Consider the following 26,238-nt stretch of genomic DNA (forward strand, 5'->3'; position numbering starts at 1 on the left):
GTCGATCTTGTTTTCCGTGCTGAGCACCAATGCTACCGACGCCAGGGAGACAGCTCTCATACCTGGACCCTACTTAACGACCCATCAACTCATGAACCGGGCGCCAACGGCTTTACTTCCCTTCCGAAGGAAGACGTGATCAGAGATGTTATGCAACATCACGGCGGTGCCGACTGGGATTGAACCCAGGCCTGCTGGGGTGAGAGGTAATCACGCTTACCACTACACCACCGTTGGCTGGTGGTTAAACACATGTTTATTGATTTATCGCTTTAGTTTTGAACTTCATTGGAAGAACCTGTATGAAATTAGATTTATTTGAGTAAAACGCTCGATTTTCAACTTTCTATTTGTGGATTTTTAATGATCTTTATTATGACTAAAGATGAGCAAAATTTAAAAAATAGTTTAGTTCATTTCATTTTAAGATATAATGGTTTTTCAAGGAGAAGGTGTTTTTCTAAAATAGCTCTTACTTTTAATAAACGCAACCTAATAAGGCCAACACTGTACCAATAATAGGTAAATTTATGATGATTCAGCAGCCATAAATTCAGAAACGTATCTCTTGAAATTGTGCCTTTAAAGCTGTTTTTTTTTAATATAAGGACATCTGAATGCTTAATTTTGAGATACACTGTATATATATAAATGAATTTCTGTCTGTCTGTCTGACCCTTATAGACTCGGAAACTACTGAACCGATCGACGTGAAAATTTTCATGCAGGAGTTTTTGGGGCCGAGAAAGGTTCTTATGATAGTTCGAGACCCCTCCCCCATCTGTAAGGGGGGAGGCTCCCATACAAATGAAACAGAAACATATAGCATGCTTTTTTGAATCGGCGCATAAACTCAAACTAATATTGAATCCCGAGCAAGGCCGGGCACACTCAGCTAGTGGTCTATAAAAAATAATGGTTGCTTCAATTTGTAACGCAGATTCTTGTGAAATAAAGTTATTTATGTATTTTACATATCAGTCACACTAAGTAAAGACATTGCTGAATCAATAATTAAATGTTCATGAAATCAACGTAAATAGCTAATACTAGGGTGTCCATAATAGGCCAATTTACCCTATTTACAGTAGAACCTGAAACGAACACATAATTCCGCGAGTTCATCCTATTTTTCTCCATGAATGAAAAATTCTTAACAAACACTTTTTATAGTAATTTGTACACAGGAAACAATATTTGAGACACTCTAAACTGTTTCCTGTGCAAAGATTACATAAAAAGCTGTTAACAAGAAATTTACAAATGTGACCAAAAGAGCTCTACGATTTTTTTTTTCAATTTCCAAGTGTGCACGGTATTAAATATTCCAAAAGTTTGCATTTTCCCTTAATCTGCATTTTTTAAACAAAATCTATTAATACTAAAGATATTCTTTATAAGATATGTGAGTATTAGCACTTTTTTTTTAAATTTTTACTCAAATTAATTTAAAAAAATAGTGATAAGCGTGATAACCTCTCACCCCAGCAGGTTTGGGTTCAATCGCAGTTGGCGCCGCCGGGATGTTCTGAGGTATAACATCTCTGGAAAGTAAAGCCGTTGTTCCCCGGTTCATGAGTTGATGGGTCGATAGGTAGAGTCAAGGTGTGCGAGCTGCCTCCTTGGCGTCGGTAGTATTGATGCTTAGAACGGAAAACAAGATCGATGGAAAACAAATCAAGGAAAAAAAATGATAAAATCGGTCCAGTTATGATTTAAAAAATAATAAAAATTAAAAAAAAAAAATAATTTTTCGGTCCACTCTAACACGAAAAAGGTCACCCTAATGGCGAAATATAAACATATGGGTGAAATATTAATCGATAAGAAAAAAAAATTATCAATTGTAAAGACATTCTAAGATCCATTCTAACTTTTTTCTATGGACTTGCTGTTTATAATATTATGGATGTGGGTTCGTGAGTTAACCATTCCCAAATCAGATGACAAAAACCTTTCAAAAATTCAAAGTAATAATTGGGCAGTGGGTGGTTTCTTCTCTGAAACGAACCAGCCTACGGCTGAGAGCCTCTTTAATAAAAAAAATCTTATCTAATCCATCGGATTCGATTATTAAGGGTCAAATTCCAAAGGAATTCTTCGAAGAGTTTTAAGGAAATTCCGAGACAATTCTGAAGGGCATTGCATGGGAATTCTAAAGATAATCCAACAAAGTGTTAAAGAACCTTCATTGAATTCTTAGAAAAAAACTTTTAAATTTTAAGAGGAAAAATTAGGATGAATTATTTGAAGCGTTCTACAGAGAATTTCTGAACAGTTATTAAAAACGTTATTCAAGACTTTCTCGAACAAATTGATTTAAAATTAATTTAAGAATAATTCTGAAAAGAACTCTGTGAAGGGAAATGATAGTAAAAGAAATGCTTGATAACAATCCAATAATAAGCGGCGTCGGTGGTGTAGTGCTGCCTCTTATTCCAAATAGCCTGGCATCAATCCCAGTCGGCGCCGTCAGGATTTTCTGAGGCATAAAATCTTTGATCACACGAAGGGGAAGTAAAGTCGTTAGTCGCCGGTCCATGAGCTGATGGGTCGATAGGCAGGGTCCAGGTGTGGGAGCTGCCTCCCTGGCGTCGGTAGCATTGGTGCTTAGTACGGAAAACAAGATCGACGGAAAACAAATCAAGGGAAAAAACAATTCAATAAAATCCTGTACAGAGTGATTGAATTTTCAAGGTACATAGATAAAACATAGATAAATTTAGAAGACTTCAAACGCAAAAACCAATTTTGATTCGGCTAAATCGCATTCTGTGTTATGTTTGATTTAAATGTATATCGCACACCGGGAAAATTTCCGAAATTCCGGGAAAAAACCCTGAAATTTATAATTGGGATCTGCTGGTCTCCATTCATCAAGCAGAAATCTGAACTCTTCACCAAGCTGAATTGTTGCTGTAGTCATAGGTAATCTTATTAAAAAAAAACAATCCACTTTACCATACACAATTAACATAGGGGAAATGTTGGCTTCGGCAATACCTTAACCTATTATCGTCAGGGGGTAAACAACGACCTTGAGAACTCAATTTTGGCATGTGGTTACATTTTGTTTCAGAGCATCTATTGGCCAAATTTGAGTGCCCTAGGACTTTGTCGCCACTAGGGACATCAATCAGGTCATGGTTGATCCAGTAAATCAAGTAGTCTGAATTCCAATTTGGAGAACCTAGATCATCGTGTGCACATATAAATGAAAGTAAAATAATGTGCTTAATCTCAATGAACTTGTTAGGAGTTGTTTCGTGACTAAGGGTCTTGTATCATTCATGCTCAGGTAGGTGTCGTCACTGAGAACATTGCGCAGACCTTGGTTGATCCAGTAGATCAAATAGTCTTAACTTCTGGACAATTTGGTGAACTTAAAACGTGTTGAAACCAAGCAATCTCTCTTATCTTGAATTGTCAAATTGGGAATAATTAACAATGCAGTCCTTTGTAAAAGATATCATCAGAAAAGAAGTAATGAAATTGGGTTGTTAGCGGAATGCTTAAATAAAACAGCAAAAAAGGATTATCTTCCATTTAATTTCACATTAATAATTTTGGTATATATGACAGATACGTATTTCGACTACAATGTGCAGTCTTCATCAGTGTCATTCCCACTAAAGACTTATCAAAAACCTAACCCTCTTAAGTACTTATCCCCTAAGTAAAAAAATGTCAAGATCACAGATATAAAAATGAAAAAATCAGATGAGTACTTAAGGTGGTTAGGTTTTTGATAAGTCTTTAGTGGGAATGACACTGATGAAGACTGCACATTGTAGTCGAAATACGTATCTGTCATGGATACCAAAATTATGTAAGTGGAATTAAATGGAAGATAACCCTTTTTTGCTGTTTTGTTTTTTAACTTCATGAGGTTTTGGAGACCTAGGCCTTTGAGTTTGGCTATAAACTGGTGCTTTAATATTTTCCCTGTATAGTTGACACCCACAACTATAACTATGCTGAAGAAAGCATGTAGCTATCTATTATTTTTGATATTATGCAACCAATTATAGAGCGTGATCATATATGACCACGTGGGCTCGAAAGAGTTAATAACGTAACCTAACCTAACCTACTCCACTTACTTTTATGCACCATAGTTAGTGTGAACCACCACCATTGATTTCAGTGATGGCTGTCGTCTTGGCTGTTCCTTTTGATTTAGTTTGGAATGAAGCTCCCAATCTTCCGGGGATTTACAAACCATATCTCACTTGGTTGTAAGATATCCCTGCCAAAGATTCTAACAGAGTTTCGAAATAAATACTACAGTAGTACAGTAAGTTTATTCATATCAGACTTACAGTAACTGCTGCAGCCTATTTATACTCCCGAAACCTTATTTGAAGATGCCATAACTCATCGGGCGTTATGGGCTCTTATATTGACCTGTGGATATGCATCCTTTTATCTTTTTATCTCTTCCGTTTTCCAGTATTAATTTCTTAGTGTAGTGCTGTCCTGATTTTGTTAGCCTCTTTTTTGATGTTTTTTTCTCTCCTTATTCCATAAAACCCATGCAGTTCTTAATGTCACTTACGCTTCAATCTCAGAGAACGTTTAAGTAATTTAAACTTATTCCTTATTGTTTGCGTATTTGCCTTAGAATCATATTGATTTTTATCCAGGCTGTTATCTGGTACTGTACAATTTGTAGTTGCTACTCGATTATTGATAATAAAAAACGAAATTGCGCAGCGAACCACGTAGATGGAACTTTGGATTATACTGTCACATTCTCTGAGAAATCCACGCGATTTATCTCAATGAAAGGCCGCAGCAGTCAACGCACCCTATATTATTTTATTTCAATGAAGTAAAATCATCACTGGTCATCGTACTTTCCCAACAAACAATTCGAGCTGGTTAAGCTGAAGGAGCAAATTTTTGCCTGAATAAGCTCTAATTTAGCTTGCAATGTTTGTTGGGTTGTAGCGTGGAATTCAAGGCCAATGCGTTAAACGGTGTTTCCTGAAATGTCGCGCGGTGTTTTAAAAAAAGGGAATCAACCCAGTAACGCTGGTAGATCTCCTTTTCGAGGTGCGTTACTGGTCTAAGATCTACACCCAACCGGGGGATGTAAGATTCGCCTACAATTATGTGAGATTCATCATCAGAGGATGTTAGTGGAGACCGCATGAACCGAGGATGCGATATACCTAGCTGCGGTCCAATGCAAGAAAATTGGAGACCGAAAAATGTAGAGTGTAGTGAGGTAAATTAGTTATGTCGAAAAAAATTGGAAACAGACTGCCGACTGGACTCGAATCACGAACGTTGCGATTATCAGACCTGTGCTTTCTCCACTGCTCTCTCCATGCTTCTGGATATGGATAGCCTAAAAGCAAATATGAAGCAAATATGACTTCGTATGCCTTTTCTGCTGGAGAGATTCGAGGCGTCGTTCTACAATGTTCTACAATGTGCGTCGTTCTACAAGCTTACTGGTATAGTCGAAAGCGTAGATAGAACACGAAATAAAAAAAAAGACAAAAAACCATTACATCGCCTGCATGGTTAATTTCTAACATTCGTTGCGATGTTCATGAACAGAGGATGATAGGAAACGGAACTAACATTCATTGTAATAGATTTTTGGTTTGCGTGTACCACATCGAACTCTGGCCCTAGGCTCTGTTTTGATATCAGTATCATCGTTTGTTTTGTCGCTAAGAAGACCTAGTTTTATTGGTGAGAAGGCGCGTATTTAAAGAGGTCTAAGAATTTGTCAAATGATACGGAACATCACAATTGATTGAGTATTCATGTAAGACCTATTGAACGCTTCGAATGGTGTGGAACATCAAAATTGAATGCGGCTTCTTATGAGAAGAGCAAGTATGTATCATTAAACTGTATCGAAAACGAATACCTCATTACTTTTTCATAGTAATGAGGTACAACGACACGTACTAAACAAAGGACACGGACTTAAGATCAATGTATTGGTCGCAGTGATTATGAACCGAACAAAGGAAAAATAGTATTTCCATCTTTAATGTACAAGTTCATTGATTCAATCTAAATATAGATCAGAACCGACACTGATCACATCCGTATGGTCTTTTGGAGAGGAGAAAGACGATTAGCTCGGCAACTGTTGTTACTAGAGACCGATTGTTCACCTCTGAATCATCACAATATCAACGGGAAAGCTAGTTATGTGTTTTAAATCATGGTTCACTGTGGAAAAGCAACAGATTTTTGTGAGTAAAAAGACATCCCTGGGATTGAGCACCTGACGTTCTGCACAATAAGCAGAAACGGAAACCACTAAGCTAGCGAGCCTCATCTGTAAACTGTAATCAAGGCAATGAAATAAAACCAACTTTATAAAGCTGTAATAACACCAATTCATTATTGCCAATAAAAATTTCAACTAAACTAAGAATACAATAACTGATAAATAAATAATTATTTTTCTTGAAATGCTGACTGTTCAAATATATATATAATCATATCATACTTCTGATTAGTGTTTTTTTATTATTTGCATTTTAACTATTATACAACAAACGAAACAACTAAATCGAAAGCTAAATAACAAAACCAAGGAAATTGACAATTGTAGGTACCTGTTGTTCTATTTATTTTTTGCTTGATATACAACGTTTAAACAAAATGGAATCCCCCGGCCGCTGCACGGAACTCCATGCCTGAAACACGCACACAATCCCAAGCTCGGTGTCGTCCGCGTAGCCGGAGGAGGATTGCGCTGCTATTGCTCTGTTCACCTGCCCGGAAAGTGTCTCCTTCCCGGAGCGACTCTCTGGGAGGCCCCGCAAAAAGAGATCCTTTCCATTTGGCACAAAAACGAAAAACTTAACTGAAACTACCGAAACTTGAATGCCACGCCTCCCTATTCAAGTTGAACCGCTCGAAACGCGCACACCAGAATCGACCGGAACCACTTGTTCCCGATACCGGATTGTGTGCCCGGCTGGGAGGCGGGGATGATCAAAGTTTCAAGTGCGAAATACGTAATCAAATAAGATCCTATTTTCTTAAAGCTTGCTGTCGTGTGTCACAATGTCGTTTGCATAACTTCTTTTGGCTTAAAATTAATACTTGGATTCTGGGATTGCGACGGCGATGGATTCCCACTGAAATGCCTGCTCCGTTGCAATCCGCCAGGACCACGCTTGAAGAGCTTGTTTCGATTCGTTCACTTCTGGTTACTAGTTACTTGGCTTGTAGATTCATTGTTCGATTGATCGATTAATTTTGCTTTTGCATTATCTGGTTTATACGAGGATGGTAGTCTGTTCAACTGCGCAGTTGTCTATTCGAAATGAAAATTAATCGATGAATCAAAACTTTTCGTGTTACTTAAGGATTATTTTTTTGTGTTTTTTATGTTATTTTTTTACTTTTTAAAACTAAATATTCAGAAATCTAAAATGACTTTCAAATCAGAGAGGCAAATCAATTTTTTGAAATATCACATAGTTTCTCGATTAGGTAGGTTGTCTTTGACAACTAGTCTTTGTTGTATCCATTTTAGTATGTGGAGGTTAGATTTGGCGGATAAGGGTAGAACAGGACGCTTTCAAATCAAATCTAACGGTTGAGAGTTAATAGGAGAAAAAAAAGGTGCTAACTTGTCGCAGAGACAGGTTTAGCTTACTCTGGTTCGTTCATTCGCAGCCGAGCGAAGTCCTCGAAGACAATGTTGTCATCATCGTCGGCGTAATGGGAGTTCTCGTAGCGATGACGCTCGATCGACTTCATCTTCTTCAGAGCGTTGACGCGTTCGCGCTCAGCGGTTCCTGCAGGAAAAATGAATTGTAAGAATAGTTCGACTATGTCTCTCGATTGTTGACGATCTTACCGGGAGCAGGGGTCAGCAGCTTGAAGGGAACGTCAGTCTGCAGCTCTCCGCCAAGGGTTCCGCAGTTCAGTTTCACCCGAAGCGAGTACGAAATGATGATACCCATGGCATCGGAGTGGCTCTTGCCTTCGCTGATCATCGTCGACGAGGCCAGGTTGACGTCTTCCTCCCTCAGGTGACCATCGAGGGCAATTCCTCGGCGGTCCTTGTTGCTGGAAGCCAGCGGTACCAGGAAGAAGGACTTGGTGAAGCTTGCTCCCGGGGTGATCGGGCAGCCTTCACGAGTCTCCAGCGAAGCAATGTGTTTGCTGAACTGGGCGTTGACCATTGTGACCTATAGGGGGAGAAAATCGATTGTGAGTCAATCAAAAAAAATGTAGTTTTCCAAATAAAACAAACCTCGCAGTGCTGCACCACGAAGCACTTGATGCTCTTGACGGTCTTGCGTGAGTTGTTCGTCACCACAATATTGGCAGAGATCTTCTCGCCGTGGTAGTAGATCTCCCGATCGAGAGTGACCTCCAGGTTGATCTTACCCTGCGAGAAGGTGAAGCCCTTGCTGACCAGCGACGAAGGTAGACGACGACCGCGGGTGGTAGGAGCATGTTGCAGCTTCTTGACCATCAGTCCGACGGTGCTACGCTTATGACCCTTCTCTTCTTCTTCTTCACCGACGTAGATCTTGATCGAGTACTCAACGCCGAGTGGCTTACCCTGGTCATCCTCACCAGCCTGCAGCGTCACCGAGCTTGGGGCCATGTTCGGGAAGTGGAATGTGAACGGATATGCATTTTCGCCCAGCTTCTTGATGAGACGCTCCTGCATTGGGGTCATCTCCATCTTGGAGTTCACCATGGGATAGACCTGATCCTTGACCAGGACCATTTCCTTGGAGAACTTGACCCCCATGACTTCATCCTCCTCGCGACCATAGCGATAGATGGTCATGAGCTGTGAAGGAGAACAGAAAAAAACGACGATAAGGTTAGCGACACAATTCAATTAGGCTAATGAAATTAACAGGTAGCCTCAGACCAGTCGGACTCAATTAATCCAATTAGACTAATACTAAACACTGACGATCGAAAAAGAAAAAAAAACTTCGACACAAACCTGACCGTAAACCTTGCGTCCCCGCAGGTATTCCTGGTCGATTACGACCACACCGTCGACGGGTTCGCAATAGTCCACATGATCGATGAAGTCACGCTTGCCCAAGTACACGGTTAGCTTGCCATTTGGTGCGGATTTTTTGAAAACTTTCACAGCGACAACCATCACTAGATTTTTTTGCTGTATTTATTCCTTGTGACTACTTCGTAAAATTTGATTTTCAATTAATTAATTGAAGAATCCCACAGTACAACTTGCGATTTTATCGTTGCTTTTCAAGAACTTTGATGATTTGTGAAGTTCACTAGATTTACTAGATATTACTTTCGCTCAAACTCAAACTAAACTATGTTATTTGTTTGGAACAACAACCAGAAGTGCAGCTAGTCAACGGGAACGCGAAAGGTTTTATACCTTTTCCCTGTGGCATGCATCGTCGGGGCTTCCTTCTAGGCTTTCCCATTTGCATGCCGTTCTAACTAAATTACCTAACCCGTGTTCCCTTCCCTTTCTTGTTTGTTTATTTTCGGTGGTACTGTTTTGCTTTTTTCCGTGTCCTGTGTCCAGGCTGTTACCGCGACGGCAAAATGCCATCATCATCAGGTGGTCGTCTTCCGTTCCTCCCACGCACGTCACTTACCCACGAGCCCTAATCCTATTTCGATGTTACGGGGAACTATGTAAATATGCCACCCCGACAAGGTGAAGCGCAAGTGACCGATGTCTGTGACGTCATCTATTCAGCATTCCACAGGAGTGTAGAAGGCCATTATTCCCTACCATAGTTTTTCATATAAGAATAATGGCGAAAACTTCCAACTCCACCTTAGTACTCACCAAAATAACCAACCTTTTAGAAAGGATTCTTTGTCAACCAGTGTAGAAACATGTGACCTGCAACTTGGGTCCTAGATGGAGCATTGGAAACCTATTGCCGGAGGACTAACTGAATTGCATATTTCATTCAGAATTCGTTCGATTCTTTCTTAGCATTCCCACGGCCTTGTAAAGACATTTCCAGGTTCGATGAAAGAATCTATTATCTAGCTTCTAATACGACTAATACAACAAGAGACGGCTTTGTAGCTAAGTTGTTAACGAAAGAGAAAGTCGATGAAGAGAATCGATCAATGTTACATAGGACCTTATGCATTGTTGAATTGTGTCTTAGTATTGCTAAGGGAAACGCTCTTATATTTACCATGCTCCTATAGTGTCTTGGTACTGCTAGTTGATGCTAATTGAACCTTTATTATAGGAGCAGATAACCAACATGAATCGAATCACCCAATCGGTATATCCTCTTGTCTTGTATATAGAGCTTCGGGCCGATTCGTTGGGTGCTCTGCTGCCTACACAAGGATGTGAATGGGTTCGTCTGATTTTGTAGCAGCAGAGCTGCAAAATTCAGACGTAGAACGCTGGACGATGTATGTACATTACCCATCTTTCCAACAACTTGGTAGTCATAGTATGTATGTCTGCTGATGAGCAAAGGTATTCTGCTGACCTTTTGTCTGCTGTTCATTGTCAAGGACACCACCAAGAAATGAAGCACTAAGTTTTAATCCTCATTCTCATAGATTTGATTTCCACCGGAAAAGACAACCCGACATGGACAACTAGAGGACGGCCTTGATGTGGGTGTTTGTCAGTGGAAAATCGAGGATTGAACCAACCGATTGTCTCTGTATAGGATTGCTGTTGCGTCTGGTGCATGGAAGAGTATCAGTTTACAATGCTCAATTTGTGTTGTGTTGAGGAAACTGGGTTTATAATTTTGCACTGCTGTTACGTATCGTAACTCGTGTTATGATATAGGGTCAATGTAACAGACTGAACCATTTACATCTTCAGTTGAGCATATCATGTTTTCAAAAATGTCGCTACTTTCAAGCCTTATTTTTATTTCTAATAACCAGATAGTCATAGTAGATAGTAAGTGGATCAGTTATGATACTTTTGCTTCAATAATTGACCCAATATTAACTTTATTTTCTGGATTTAAGATATAGCATGTATTTTAATCTTCCACCGAAATAAATGTTGCTAACAGTCATGCCATCAATCCTGCAAAATGCGTGTCGATAGATGTAGGTAGCTAGTACGGGTTGATGCATATATTATGTCACGCTCTAAGGGGGGAGGGGCGGGTGTGGGTCTATGATTTTGTGACAAGCAATGCATTAGATATAGGAAAAACGTCACGATAGGGGGGAGGGGGTAATTTTTTGCTTGATTTAGCGTGACATAATTAATGCATGGGCCCTACTCAGAAATTTGGTGATCAATGTTTAAGATTTGAAACATTTTTAGGGTGATTCTTCACTTAGAACTGGTTGACACATTCATCGCTTATGCAACATGAAATGTTAACAACACTCCAGGAAGTGCGTTAGTTTATTTTCTTCCGATTTCTTTGGAAAGATTCCTGATTTTTAACGGAATGTTCTCACACATTTGCCAGTTTGATTACGGCTGCAAGGTTCTTCTGACTTCCATCGAAAGATTTTTGATATATTCCGACTTTCTCCAAAAGTGCTTCTGGCTTTCTCCTGAAACTTCTTCCAACATCATCTGGCAGTTTTTTTTTCAGACTTGGTCCGAGCTGACACCGGAATATTCTTATGATTTTTTTTTTTTCCGGGAAGCTCTTTCCTGCTTACCCCAGAAGTCCTACTGATATGATCGGGACTTGGTACATCTACCCTGTGTGCTTCTTCGATAATTCGGATTTATCGTTAAAATAACCGTTTCCTAACAGTAGTCGTAATGTGCCACATTTTTATCGGAATTGAATATGATATTGAACATAGTGAAGTTATGACACCGACAAATCATTTAATGTTTCTATTCTACGTTGCAGTGCTGATAAAAATTATTCCTTCTACACTCAACTTAGCTGCAAATGAAGACGTTTTTGAAGACAAATATTCAAACTTTTGGACTAAGAATGGAACATTTGAGAGGAGTCGGAAGAAATGTCCGGGGAATTTTCTAATTATCTTCTGAAGAAAGCAAGTTTGAAGAAAATTCTAAGGAAATACGCAAAACATATCCAGGGAGCTTCCAAGACAAATATTAAGAAACTTCTGGCCGAAAATTTAAAAAAAAATTGATGTCACATCTAGAGGAAGCCATACAATTTTCCGAAATGAGAAACAAGTTCCAGGAGTACCCGAGCAAAATAAAATTACAACCTGATATCATTTTGAAAATAAATCTTGATATTCCAGATATCATTTTGTGTTCAGTTGTATCGCATAACTAATTTAGTTATCAACCTCGACTAATTTTGTTATCAGTTGTTATCATGAAAGAATATGAAATGATGCAAGGTTAGTTCAAAGCTTCAAATATTTTCGCATGGTAAGATACAATTCAGTTATCAGCGTATTCTACCAAATCGATAAAATAATTTGAAATTTGTCGAAATTTTTTTAATGGATCACAGGATTTGTTATCAAGATGTTTTCAATGATAACTTTGTGATTTCCAAAGAGTATTATTTTGTTATAATTTTTGTTAAATGACTTACGGAACAGCCGATGGAAACATCAAGGCATACTTCAAATCTCCGCGTACATCGTACGAGTTAAGCAAAGAAGTGTGCGTGACTTGTACTGTCGCATTAATGGCCCTTCGCTCATTTTCAACTTCTATTCAATTTTCATACTGCCGTACTCTAACGGAACTATCTGCCTACCCTCTTCTAAGATCATTCTTTAGCTAATAAGTTATCACACTAAAGCTTTATGTTAGATAGCATTTCCAACCAACTTTGTAAGTCAAGGAGAAGTTGGAGAAAATAATCCGGAAGAAAGAGCTTTCTTTCCTTGAAGTTCCTTACATGTTATAATGATGCAATTTTTTTTTCTTGATATTCAAAATACATCCCTGAAGTTTTCCGAACTTTCGTGAAATGCACTTCGGAATATCCCAAAAAATGCTCGGAAGTCGTTATAAGTTCTGCAATTTTTTGCTGAAGTTAATAGGGCTATTTTGTAGTTTTCTGATCAACCTCGAGGTCTCAAATTTCAAACCGCCGGCGCCGGCACTTCTTTTTTCATAAAACGTCGACCCTATAAAAAGGTAAACATAACATTTCCACAGCCAGAGGCAGAATCGAGCTCATATGAAGGGCACCTGAAGCGGTGCTTAAAATTTGACTGCCCAAGCATCAATCTTTGTTTTATGGAAGTTTTATAGTAGTTGATAAAACCTAATTGCTGACGACCACATTGTTGTAACAACAATCTGGTGACCGCTATAAAGCCATGTCATAACCAATTGACCCAGTTTTAATGCAATCATTAAAACCAGATATGCGAATCACCTTAAGAGTAGAGGTTTCAATGCAGTTTTATCGCATACTACACATGGTTGTTAAGGGGAAGCAGACCGCTCCGAAAAAAAAATTACGTTTTGATTTTTCTAAAAATATTGAAAAAAAGTATCAAAAATCTAAAAAAATCACATTTTTTCTAATTTTTTAAAGAAAATTCACGTGCAAAAACATGTTTTATAAGTCATTATGGCATAAAGTTGGACTTAAAAAACCACAAAACATCAACTTTTCGGTTTTTCTGAGAGTCCAATTTTTTTTCATGATGGGATAGAAAAAAATTTTTTGCATGTAATTTTTGACAAAAATCTAAGGAAGAAACTGATTTTCTTGGATTTTTGATAATTTTTCCCAATATTTTTAGAAAAAATAAAAACGTTCCGAAAATATTTTTTTATTTTTGGGCCGGTGAGCTTCCCCTTAAAGATGGTAGTATAAAACTGACCAGGAAGTTTAAACAATCACTTAATGATTAGTATAAAACCATGTTACAACTGCATAAATCACTCTTCAAGAAGTGGATAAAACTTGATATGCAATCCGTTTTGACTACCTCGATATTTGATGTGAATTCATAATCGCTGTCGGTTTGTGACAATACTGATATACTTGCTTATTGCTAGTTCGTAATAGTTGTCCTACGTTAATAAATTCATGATTTTTCGACCATTGTTTCTAATTATTGGACAGTTTTCAGTAGGGGAAATACAGGTCACGCTAACGTTTTTCACAGGTATGCATTGCTTTTACATAATTTATCGACCTACAAATGTCACAGAATCTTACTTTGACTCTAGATGCACCATTTAACGAGATCTTACGTTTACATATTTGGTTAAAGCTTGATTTTTAATAAATACAATTTTGTGTTTTCAAGCGAAGCAATGTGTAGTGTGGGTACGATCGACACCCTGTTGGGGTAAAACCGACACATCTTATCGGGGTAAAATCAACACCTTATAAATATCAAATGAACGGTTTCGATCATAAGCACGAGGCATCTACAAAAAATGTTGAAAACACATCTATTTTGCATTAAACTTAAGACATATTCTGTTTCTGAAGCATACTGTAAATGTCGATTTTACCCCGACTGGAAGTGTTGGGTTTACCCCGAATGAACTAAAAATCTGCTAACAAAGTTTTTGACAGTCAATAATCGCCAACCTTCGTACGGAATTCACAAAATGATGTTTTATGATGAACTAGGCTCACATCAATTATACCGAATGTTCTGAAATGTTGTGTCTAAAATAGTTAAAACCCGAGAGCGTAATCTAACAGCAACTGATTTGTTTTCCGTGCTGAGCACCAATGTTACCGACGCCAGGGAGGCAGCAGCTCCCACACCTGCATCCTACCTGTCGACCCTTCAACTCATGAACCGGGGACGAATGGCTTTACTTGCCTTCCGAAGGAAGGCGTGTTCACAGATGTTATGGCTCAGATCATCCCGGCGGCGCCAACTGGGATTGAACCCAGGCCTGCTGGGATGAGAGGTAATCACGCTTACCATTACACCACCGACGCCGCCATGACTGAATTTGTCTTGTTATTTATTTTGACAGTTACAACTCAGACCAAGGTTCAGGATTATGGCAGTTTTAGGGTGATTCGGGATATAAGAAATAACAAGAGTGCAGAGGGGCTACTAAAAACATTGTTAAAACAGATAATAATCTTACAATTCAAAGGGTGTCGGTATTACCCACAGTGTCAGGATTTCCATCATGTGTTTGTCCATGCATCTTTAGGTGATACTCTAAGGAAGCCTGAAGCGTGATTACCTGTCACCCAAGCAGGCCTGGGTTCAATCCCAGCCGGCGCCGCCGGAATGTTCTGAGGGTTAACATCTCTGATCACGCCTTCCTTCGGAAGGGAAGTAAAACCGTTGGTCCCCGGTTCTTGAGTTGAAGGGTCGATAGGTAGGTTCCAGATGTAGGAGCTGGCTCCCTGGCGTGGTGCTCAGCACGGAAAACAAGATCGACGGAAAACAAATTAAGGAAAAAAAAATGTATGTTACTATGATGAGCGTCACATATCATAAAAGTTTTCATTATAGATCGCGTAAATTTATGAGACATGTCATGCGATATTCCATAAATTGTATGCTACCGTCCATCTTTGTAAGCAGCATTTCTTGCAAGTTGATGGTTTACGTGAAATCGCGGAAATATTATCAGACTATTTGGCAACGTTTACAAAATCTCCCAACACTTTCCTACATGTTTTCCAAGTTTTGCCCTAACCGTGGTCGTGGAAGTGCAATGAAGTGTAAAAATGTGAGTTTTTTTTCCGTTTTCGAATAACACTGAACTTCGCAAAAAATGGCTGAAGTTTTGCGGACTACCATCGGATTTTTCCCCAGTGGATTCTATGCGTTTGTGCAGTGTATGTTACAATGATAATTATTTGGTGGTAATTAGTTAAAATTTAATGCTTCTTTCAGTTCCACTTCGAACACACGGTATTATATTTTGCTAAAGAATCAAGAAATATTGCTGGAAAAACAGAAATTTTGCGTACAGTTTTATTGCGCACCTCACACCAAACTGAACAAATAAGCGCGTTTTCACTTTTTAAAAAGGATGATAAAAGTGTGAGTTTTCCTCTAATCGTCTTGGTGTCTTTGTTGCCCTCATTCGTAATGCTACAAACAATAAGTGCTCCGTCCGACAGCAACACGATTTGACGGAATCGTACACTTTTATAACACTTTTTGCTTTTTTCAGTTGCATATGCAATCAGCAATATTTAGCGATCTGAAAAACGTGTATAAATTATACATTCACAATTTCTTGCATAATTGTTTTTTATGCTTAAAACTCTCTTATGTTAACATACGCATTTGACTGATGTTAAATTTTTTAAATTTTTAATATTTATAAACTTTTTGTTTGAATTTATTTCACCCCGATTACTATACTTATCAATTCAATAAGAAGTCCGCTGCATATTTCTAATAATAATGCTCGTTTGGCTCACATTTTGACAGTTCTCGCTGCTCGAGTGGCCGCTTCCGCGAATGTCTATTTATAGGATTACTAGTTATGACGAGTGCTGAAAAGAATCAAATTTTGCAACGAGCTGGATACAACTTTCTTTGCCCTCAAAATTGTGTGGAAAAGTAGTACAATAGCAAGGGTTTCGAGGTTCTCTATCCTGAACATTTCCTTACTAGAAAAACTTTGATGTTACCTTTGCATTTCACATATAAAGAAGCGTCTCACAGTGTTTTTTTTTTCAAGATAGCTTTTAATAAATTCAGATGTCTTCTGCAATACGCTTTCACTTGCTTCGTGAGTCGATTGACTTTACATTTCGTGTCAATTAGAACGCCCCAGATTGAAGTATACTTGGCATTGGGCGTTTCGCAGTCCCCCAACTATATGTTAGCGTCTTCTAAATGCCAGTTTTTGTAACGTTTATTAATCTAATAAGAATACCTACATAGCTGAAAACTTTGTAGGAGACATCTTGAAACCAATACTACACACTTAGAATCATTGATGTAAATTTAGGTGCTCTGAGACTAACAGTTATACGTGCGTCAATTTTGGCATAAAATTGTGTCATGACAGACGTGAAATTCAGCTCAGTCAAACGTACGTTTCTTCGAGTCACGAACATTTCAGCACATCATTTTATATGACCTATTTTATTTTACGTATCATCCTGTTTGTCAAAGATGGATACCGTCATGTGTAAAATTAGTGTAAGCCCACTTTTCGACAGCTGGAACCGTTTTTTGTAGTCTTCGGAGACAATTCATTTACCGGTCTTCGGAGACAATTCATTTACCGGTGGCGACGATAATGATGTCAACAGCGTATAAGAAAACCTGAACGTTTTAGTTATGATTTCCAATACACGTAGAGTTCATAGCAAGGAGGAAAAGAGTTACCGAGGCTTGAGAAGCTCCATTTTCTTGGTGGATTCTTTTGGATAAGTGAACGACAAAACTGACTTTAGCTGTACACTAGACTGATGCAAATTTTGACATTTTCGCTCCACAGTGCTCAAACGGTTCCGAATCGGGTCCTGATTAGTCTCCCAAAATTTGAACTCATTTAAAAAGAAACTGACTTGGCACAAACCATTTGAATTCATTGCTTTATATTTTGGAGTTATTTATTATTATGACTGTTGTCTTTGCATCAGTGTATAGAATACTAACCCAACAACACAACAAACTTTCAGCCCTGAGCTGGTTCGTATCATAATTCAATTCCAACTTCTTGCAGCAGTGTACAGTAGACTGATGCAAATTTTGACATTTTCGCTCCACAGTGCTCAAACGGTTCCAAATCGGGTCCAGATTAGTCTCCCAAAATTTGAACTCATTTGAAAAGAAACTGACTTGGCACAAACCATTTAAAGTTTATATGGAAATTACTATAGAAAAACCAAATGTTTTGTTCATATCCATTTGACAATTTACAATATCGCTCTGCTTTAAAAAATGATAGCTGAGCTCGTAGAAAACAGCTACAACTTTGTCCTGAACCACTTTTCAATATACTGTAAGCAACAAAAGTTATCAATAATTCAAGCCACTAATGTCTTACGATTATGCTCAAGCAACTGTTCAGCAGGCAACATTGGTGTTTCTGGCGCTTGGAATAGAGCACAAAAATCATGGCTACTATGTCACACTGCAAGATACAGTGTTGCTCACAAAACAGCTGCTTGATCATGCCATAAGATTATCAATCTCTTAAACAATTAATAACAATTTAATTTGACATTTGGCTGAAAAACGTTATTCCGCAAAGTTGTAGCATAGAAAATTTTCCGTAAGAATAGTTATAGAAATTTCCGAAAAAGCAATATGGAAAATGGGTAGAAGACAATAAACAAAAAGTTTGGATTTTCCATAGTAATTTCCATATAAACTTTAAATGGTTTGTGCCAAGTCAGTTTCTTTTCAAATGAGTTCAAATTTTGGGAGACTAATCTGGACCCGATTTGGAACCGTTTGAGCACTGTGGAGCGAAAATGTCAAAATTTGCATCAGTCTACTGTACACTGCTGCAAGAAGTTGGAATTGAATTATGATACGAACCAGCTCAGGGCTGAAAGTTTGTTGTGTTGTTGGGTTAGTATTCTATACACTGATGCAAAGACAACAGTCATAATAATAAATAACTCCAAAATATAAAGCAATGAATTTTTGAACCTGAAAATTCATCGGTGATTTTTGCACAGTTGAATTTTGCAAGACAAAACTCATATGTGAATAAACTCACACATGAGAGTTTAGATTTTGAATTTTTTCAACCACTGTTCTCTCTTACTGTTACACTTTTTAAAAATCTCCGGTCGCATAATCTTGAACACCTGTCTTAGATCAGGATCTTCAAATCTGTTACCAATGAAAGTCTCAGAATCTTGATAAAAATTATAACTTTTTGGCTTAAATTTCTATGCACGGGATCTTATACAAATTTCAATTAATGAATGAACTATTTAATTTCTTTGGAACTTATTTCACGATAGATTTGGAAGTTTGATAAAATTTCCTTAAAATGATTTCACAATGTTTTCATAGATGTTTTTGTACTATAGTCACTTTAATACATTTTAGACCATTCCCCTAACTAATGTTATGATTCTCTCAGGTATGTGCTATAAAGTTATTTAATAACAAATCCGGAATTCTGTGTGTTGGAGATTCCCCCTAGAATATTTTGTAAATTCAGTCTTAATTTATCTTCTTTATAATTTCTCGCGAGAATTTGCTTTAATTTCTTTGCATATGTTTGCTCAGACGCAATGCATTTGGGAAAAAAAAAACTTTGTTCGAAAAATCATAAAAGTTACAAAATTATTTTTAAAACCTTCCGGCGACCACATTACAGAATCTGTTCATGTCGTGAATCATTAAAAATTCTGCATACCTTTAAAGTCTGTAATATAATCTTATATTTTTCTGTTGGGTAATAAATTGGCCCGAATTCTAGAATCGGCCAATAATCTAGAATTATTTCGCAGAAATATACAGTTGGTTTAATAAACAAATCAGTCCAAACCCTCCAAAACTCTGGCTAAGAAAGACTTATAAATAATACATCATAAAAACCGCAATCTATAATTCAATCGAAACATTCAATTACCTTTCTCACGTTTCGTGGTTGACATCACACTGTCACGGTATGATTTATGACAAGATCTGACGTCTGATAATGCATCCCGCTGTGTTCTAATCCCATTTGGATATCAAACATCGTTCAGCTTCCGTCCACCACATACCACCAGAGATCCACAATCCAATCCTTCGATTATGAATGCAATTATGCGAGAAATTTTTAAACAACGTACATCACCACTTGTAGCCCGGAAACTGCTTCCGCACAAAACCCGTTCCCGTAATCCTCCAAGTTGGTTCAATCCAGTTGATTATTATGCGGCTTTTTTCCTGTCTTGCATCGTCACATCTTCTTCGTAACAAACTAAACTACATGATGAACACTCCGTTATTGAAACTGGCTCAACACGCATCGACGGTAAAAAATCAATAATGCATCTTCACAATGCGCTCCGGCAGTTCGGGATGTGACGGGTCCCGGTGGAGTCTGTGCAGCATCACCCATCCCAGTGCTACCGTAGCATCGGTCAAGGCTCAGACTGGGCACTGCTGTTGATGGAGGTAAATTCCATTTCTAGATTATGCGTAAAGCGATGCTTCCTACTTTTAGGGGGATGGGTGGATTGCCTTACTAAGCAGCAGATAGCCGTGGGGTGATCCTGTTGATTCCGAGTATGCTACGGGGGAGATAATTTTGAAACCACCCTAGCTTTCCACCCTCCTGGTGGGTGGTGGGTGGTTGGAGAAAACTGCATCCCGGCTGACGGTGGTGGCAGCAGCCATTAAGAAGTTTGCTCTACTGTATGCAATAATATACCATACTTTTGGCTGCTGAGACATGTCCAGCGACCATCGCTAAGGACAGTGGGCGTCTGGAAGGCGTCCGTGGTGGTTATTTTTGCAGTTTCCTCTCCCCAAACAAAAGGCCAAAGTGTTTAACCCCAGTGGAAGTGTGATTGAAAGCTGTGCACTACCTTTTCCACCGCTGCTGTCTGTACGATCGAGTTCAATTTTAAATGTGATATTTTATACAATTCCTAAACACAAAACTACTATTTTACAATATTTACTATGGTAAGCACTAGTATCGACAATATCCTTCTTTGCAAATTATTCACCATCCAAAAACATACACCAATTCCAGACGCCATTTTGAAACTTTTTCTCTTCGATGATTTTCCCTCGTTTTCCCGAGGTTTTCCTTTTAACGTTGTCACATAAATCCATCCGTCTGTCATCTTTCAAAGTGATTATCGCTTTCTTTCCGTTCGCCAATCTAAGCCGAGTTGCAAAAACCACACCAAAAATAGAGCACTCACTTTTCGTCTAATTTCATTCCGAAAATATGCAGCCGTCTCGCGTCGGTTGCCAGGAAGGGGATCACAGATCTTGCCACACAATCCCAAAGCACGCAGTTAAGACAATTTTCCCGCGACCTTTCCCAACCGGGTTCAGTTTGTGGTGCTACGTTTTCATCGTCGTCGTCGTCGTCGTTCACGTCGAAATCTGCCACTCTTTTATTTTCTTCCATTTTCCAACCATGCGACATCTTTGACTTTAATTAGAAAATTAGAAAATTCTTGCCTACTTTCGTCGCAACCGTTTTGCACGCACACTCACGCACGTATGAGTTCCTAGAGGCGAATTATTTATGCTGCAATTCGCCGTCGTCGCGAATTTATACCGTTATCCATGTAGGTACAAAAAAAAGCGATGCATATCGCGTCATCCCGGCCATTCACTGCCAGATGAAAAACGCAACGGTCACCCATCATCTGTATGTTGGCGATTCTGGTTGAAGAGGGAAAAAAAGGGTTGTGCACTATGATACAGTTTTTGATTCGTTTGTGCTCGCCTGGATGTATGGGTTGATTTTCCATGTGTGAAGCATTCGTATGAATCTCATACAGAGGAAAATGTTGTTTGGGGCATCTGGAACACCCTTCTCTTTGTATGATTTCTCTTCTGGCAGTTGTATTAAAACGGAAGATGCGCAGTTTCGATTCTGCACGTGGATTGAGCGTTACCTGCTCTCTCTCTCCCTCTGTTTTGATGATGGTCTAATGATTGTTTGATTGAAGATTGCTATAACAGTTACCAAAAATTCTTTAGTTGAATTGTTATCGAACCTGACCTGTTCCATCCCTTTTTGAATATTCCTTGTTTTCTTAAGCCTCTTGCAAACGTCTTATAAACGTCTTGTCAATCATCATATTCTGTTCTGTCAATTATGTTTCAGTAAAATGTGGAAAGAATAATTTGGTGTTTATCACATTGCATATGAATCAAAATTAACTTTCTAGCTTATACCAACCATAAATAAAGAAGCTGAAGGTCACATGGATAGGCTTAATTGTGAACATGTTTAAATGTTTTTAAAACATATGTTAACTAATGTGATAAAATGAAAACAAAAACACGTTTTTAGTCTTTGCGTACACTGACCTAGAGATCAAAACACAAAAATTACTGTCGTTTTAAGGTGATTCCTTGTAGAGTCCACAAATGGCCACCACAAAGGCTATACATGCACTTTCACTTCGAATTTTTAATTACACAAATCTCGGAAATCAGTGCTCCATTTAATTTGAAATTGCTACTTCATGTTTGCTGCAGTGCAATTTGAATGTATGTGGCACGTGTCGTAGAAGTTGATATTTGTGCACTTAACTTTCGAAGTGGTTCCGAGAATAATGGATGTCACAACGATTCACCTTAACACCTTACAACCAAATCTCTTGAAACAAATCTCTAAACGGTTGATGAAAAGTTCGTATCAGGTAGTTTAGCCGTTATTTTGAAATAAAATGTGGGAAATTGATATTTTTCAATAACCCATAATAAAGTGAGCGGGATTTACATGAAAGATATTTGAAAACAACCAAATATGACTACACACTTAATATTGTTTGCTAAATGAACACTGTCTTGGTGTATCCGATGGCTTACCTTCCCTTCTAACATAATTTCTAAATTACCGAGACATTCATGAGGGGTCGTGGAGTTCTGCAGTAAATGTTGGACTAACATACCTTTCCTATCCCTAACAGTTGCAAGGACGTCACCAGAACAATCCTTAACAGTTGGAGTTACTATCTGTTACTATCTGTCCAGTAATAGATATCCGTCTTGCTCTTAATAGTTTTGAATTCGTACCACCTACGATATTGTGCAACTTGTTCGATGCTAATGCTAATGCTAACACTTAATTTTGTTTGCTGAATCTTGGCAATTTTTAGTGAGATTTGCACAGCCGAGTTTCCGACAAACATATTATGCCGAGATCTCAGCAAAAATGACGTTGGTGACTGAGTCTCGGAAAATATTTTGCTGAATATCAGCAAATAAACACCATGTTTGCTGAGATCACGCTTGCAATTGCTCATTACAGCTAAAATTTTACTATTCGGAACTATGAAGCTATAAGAGCAACCGTACGAGTCGTTGCCATTTGCGGCACTATTTTACTTACGCACAGCGTTTCCATTTTAGCTTAATCACTCCTCTCCACACCGGTCGTTGTTAGCAGAGTCATAATTTAAGTTACCGTTTTCCACACCGGCAAAACAAACTTTTGACGTTTATTCAAAATAGCAACCGTCTGATGCGTTGCTACCGGGTTGCTAAATTTATGAACTCACTAATTCCCAAGGTGCGGATTGCTACCCCCGGTACGCAAGTAGCTTTTTGGCAGAGGTTGGTAAGTGTGCCTTATTTACTCATTGGTACGGTTGCTCTAAGATCTTATAAACATATTTTTTATTTGTAAGATGCAGGAAGATGAGGTAAAGATATAGATAGGTATGACACATAAAACCTGTCAATTTCGCTTTCAGAGTGTCACAATAAGCGATTAGCTATAACGATGAGCGCTCACTCATCGCGATTGCTCTTTACAGCTAAAATCGTTCATTGAGACCCTCTGAAAGTAACATTGACAAGTTTTATGTATCATACACAAACTTTACCTCCTCATCTTGTATTTTGTAGATATATCAAGGGGTATTGAACTCTGCACATCTCAATCTGTACCGAATACTTTATCTGTGCCAAAAGCTGTGTCAAGCTTTGTGCCGAACGTGCCGAAGTGTGGCAATCAAGGTTTCAGTCTCAGTATCCCATGAGTTTTGTAACCCTGCAGTTTTGACTTTTGAAATCGTTTGTTTACAATTTCAAACTTCATGGACGGTTCATTGAAAAACGAATAAAAAAGTTGTGATCATAAATTCCAATATTAAACAATATGCCTGGCCTGTTGAAAGTAAAATGAGCATAAAATAACACGCGTGAGTCATTCCTTTCTCTTGGTTCAATGATGAAAAACCAGTGTTTCATGAAGGAACAAGAAATTCGATCACAGGAGAAAATACAGCAAGGATTACGAGGTCAAGTACAACCATGCAAGCATCATCACAAGCATAGATTCTGATTTTTGATTCATCTCGTAAAAGGCAGAAGTAGAAAAATTATCATTTCCAGTAAAAAACACGAATGAAGATGTCACTTATTTAGAGATTTTTAGACTATTAGTACGGCCTCAAGAACTGAACTAAACCAGGCTAGAGAGTGCGAACCCTAATCAAGTCATGGAAGAAAAAAGTCAAGACAGGGAGGACACCTATTAATATGCTAAAAAATGTAAATATTAGCAACATTAAAATTCGTGTGGGATGCATGCGTTATATAGTACAGTGGAAATCGAGCAGGCATTTCACTTCCCCTTACAGGAACTCGAGCCCGAGGCTGCTTAGCATTCAAAGTCCCATTCAGTTCATGGAGAGGATTCCAACCTTCTGCTGCTGCTCGATGTAGTGGTCAGCCATACGTCACATAGCCTCAGCAATTTTACCTATCAAAGCTCCTCGTTAGGTGTTTCAGGGTCTGCAGGCATACATTTCATACTCTAACTCCAACTGTTTTAGAAACTTTCTTGGTACATCTGTACCAATTTTTTAGTTTCTAATAAAAATCTCTGTATCTCCAGTATTGACTAAAGATGGACAAAATGGATCACTTAGGTAAACGTCTCAGAACCGGTTCATCCATATAGATGATCCGGATCTTTTCAATGGTTCATCGGAACACGATATCTTTGTTAAATTTTGATTTCTGCAAAGGATCTTTCTTTACAATATTTATCACATCCACATAACATTTGCATGTTGCAATGCGAATGTTGTTGCGGATGTAAATATTCATGCAAATGGAAATATTATTTACAGATTCGGTATTCCTGATCTGACTGCGTAGAATTAATTGACTGATGATTCATTCTAAATCCTTACTATTTCCATACTGATAACAGTGCGAAAGGCCGATGATCCTATTCCTATAAACAATTAGCTGTAGATTATTCACTCTCCATCGCTAGTATTAACCTGTATTGACGGATTTTTCTTTTCACTTGGTAGCAAACTAACCTTAGCAACGGGTAAATCAATTAGAAAAACTTCATCTCTCAACAGTGTTGCCGTTTTTTTTTGTAATATTATTCGTGACATACTAGTCAACGTGTTCCTTAACGTGCCGAACAGTGTACCATACTGTGTTTCGGCACAGTGTGCAGAGTTGATTACCCCTTGAGATATATAGATTACTATTATTATTATATATCAGAGATACTTAATTTCGAAAAGTAGCATTTTAGCTGCCATGAGCAGCTTGGCTGAGACCTCAGTAAAATTTAATGCCGAGCATTCGGCTGTGCAAATCTAAGTGTGCATGTGAGTCTTATTTGTTAGAGCTGATCAGACCGGAATACCAAAACAGGTTACTGCAGGACATTGTTGGGACATTTTTTATCATAAAAACATACCTTGCATTGTACCAAACTTTTGAAAAATTCAGCCAATAGACGTTGTTTGGATTTTGTACAAACTTACGTGGCTACTCCGAAACATGGTCTTTTAGGAGATCGGACAAAAATTTATAACCTTGTCAAATTTTCAGATGCCGAAGAAGAATCAAACTTATAAAACCTTTTATCGTACTGATCAAATTTTAGTGAAATATTTGAAAACTATGTCTTGACTATCAATGAGCAAAATTTGAGCATATTTGGTTCATGGTACTTCAGGAAATTCCATTTTTTAAAAGGCTGCTCCAAAAAGAAGCGTTTTGCTATAAATCTCGAATACATTGATCAATCAGCAGCCAAGATTTCATAAAATATCACGGATATCCAAAAAAGTTACAGTTTTTTGAACTTTTTAGTTGCCTAAAAAATATCCCGATGTTATATACTTAAAGGTTTTTTTTTCCTTGATTTGTGTTCCGTCAATCTTGTTTTCCGTGCTGATCACAAATGCTACCGACGCCAGGGAGGCAGCTCCCACACCTGGACCCTACCTATCCACCCATCAACTAATGAACCGGGGATCAACGGTTTTACATCTCTTCCGAAGAAAGGCGTGATCAAAGTTGTTATGCCTCAGAACACCCCGGCGGCGCCGACGGGGATTGAACCCAGGGCTGCTGGGGTGAGAGGTTATCAAGCTTACCACTACACCACCGACGCCGCTGTCTACCAAAATAACATAGAATATCCCCGGTTGGGTGTACCGTTATTCAAGTGGAGCTGTCCTAAAAATAATCTCATTGATTGATTGATTGATTAAGTGTTTTCAGTCGTAGGTGATCATTAAGAATAGTGTCCGAAATGTACCCATATCATCATTCAGTTTGTCGAAATCCCTCCAGAATTCTCTGGAATTCGACTCATAATCTCAATAAGAAAATCTTCAGTTATCCTGACAATTTTATTGAAATTCTGCTCAAAACCTGAAACTGTTAGGTAAATCTCTTTACAATTGTCCGTATAATTCCTAATCAGAGTGAATTGTA

General features: G+C 38.3%; 2 protein-coding genes across 3 annotated transcripts in view; one reads left to right on the forward strand and one right to left on the reverse strand.

The window, feature by feature from the left end:
- Nucleotides 1-6,478: 6,478 nt before the first annotated feature.
- On the reverse strand, nt 6,479-9,337 carry Arr2 (arrestin 2). Its single transcript, XM_065224599.1, has 4 exons — nt 8,963-9,337; nt 8,249-8,800; nt 7,850-8,183; nt 6,479-7,787 (listed from the first exon to the last, which is right to left on the reverse strand). Exons 1-4 carry the CDS (start codon nt 9,125-9,127, stop codon nt 7,642-7,644), a joined length of 1,197 nt encoding a protein of 398 aa, XP_065080671.1. The 5' UTR covers nt 9,128-9,337; the 3' UTR covers nt 6,479-7,641.
- A 10,802-nt stretch (nt 9,338-20,139) lies between these two features.
- Pex7 (Peroxin 7) overlaps nt 20,140-26,238 on the forward strand; it is a 44,799-nt gene continuing 38,700 nt past the window's right edge. Inside the window, exon 1 of one of the 2 annotated variants that reach the window (XM_065224695.1) lies at nt 20,140-20,389. The gene's annotated coding sequence lies outside the window, so the exon portion shown is untranslated. Of the gene's footprint in view, nt 20,390-20,450; nt 20,470-26,238 lie in introns of those variants that run through there. The other variant, XM_065224698.1, reaches the window with a different exon arrangement.

Source organism: Ochlerotatus camptorhynchus, unplaced genomic scaffold, assembly GCF_037179485.1.
Source record: "Ochlerotatus camptorhynchus isolate MF236.1 unplaced genomic scaffold, CSIRO-AGI_Acam_v1.1 ptg000213l, whole genome shotgun sequence".
NCBI classification, from domain to species: Eukaryota; Metazoa; Arthropoda; class Insecta; order Diptera; family Culicidae; genus Ochlerotatus; species Ochlerotatus camptorhynchus.

What these genes read in the sequence shown, in the direction of transcription:
- Arr2 (XM_065224599.1), bottom strand. Translation starts at nt 9,127, where the DNA reads ATGGTTGTCGCTGTGAAAGTTTTCAAAAAATCCGCACCAAATGGCAAG. An exon ending in GACGCAAGGTTTACGGTCAG is followed by an intron (nt 8,801 to 8,962) that starts GTTTGTGTCGAA and finishes TCTCCTTCACAG; the next exon opens with CTCATGACCATCTATCGCTA. An exon ending in GCTGCTGACCCCTGCTCCCG is followed by an intron (nt 7,788 to 7,849) that starts GTAAGATCGTCA and finishes TTTTTCCTGCAG; the next exon opens with GAACCGCTGAGCGCGAACGC.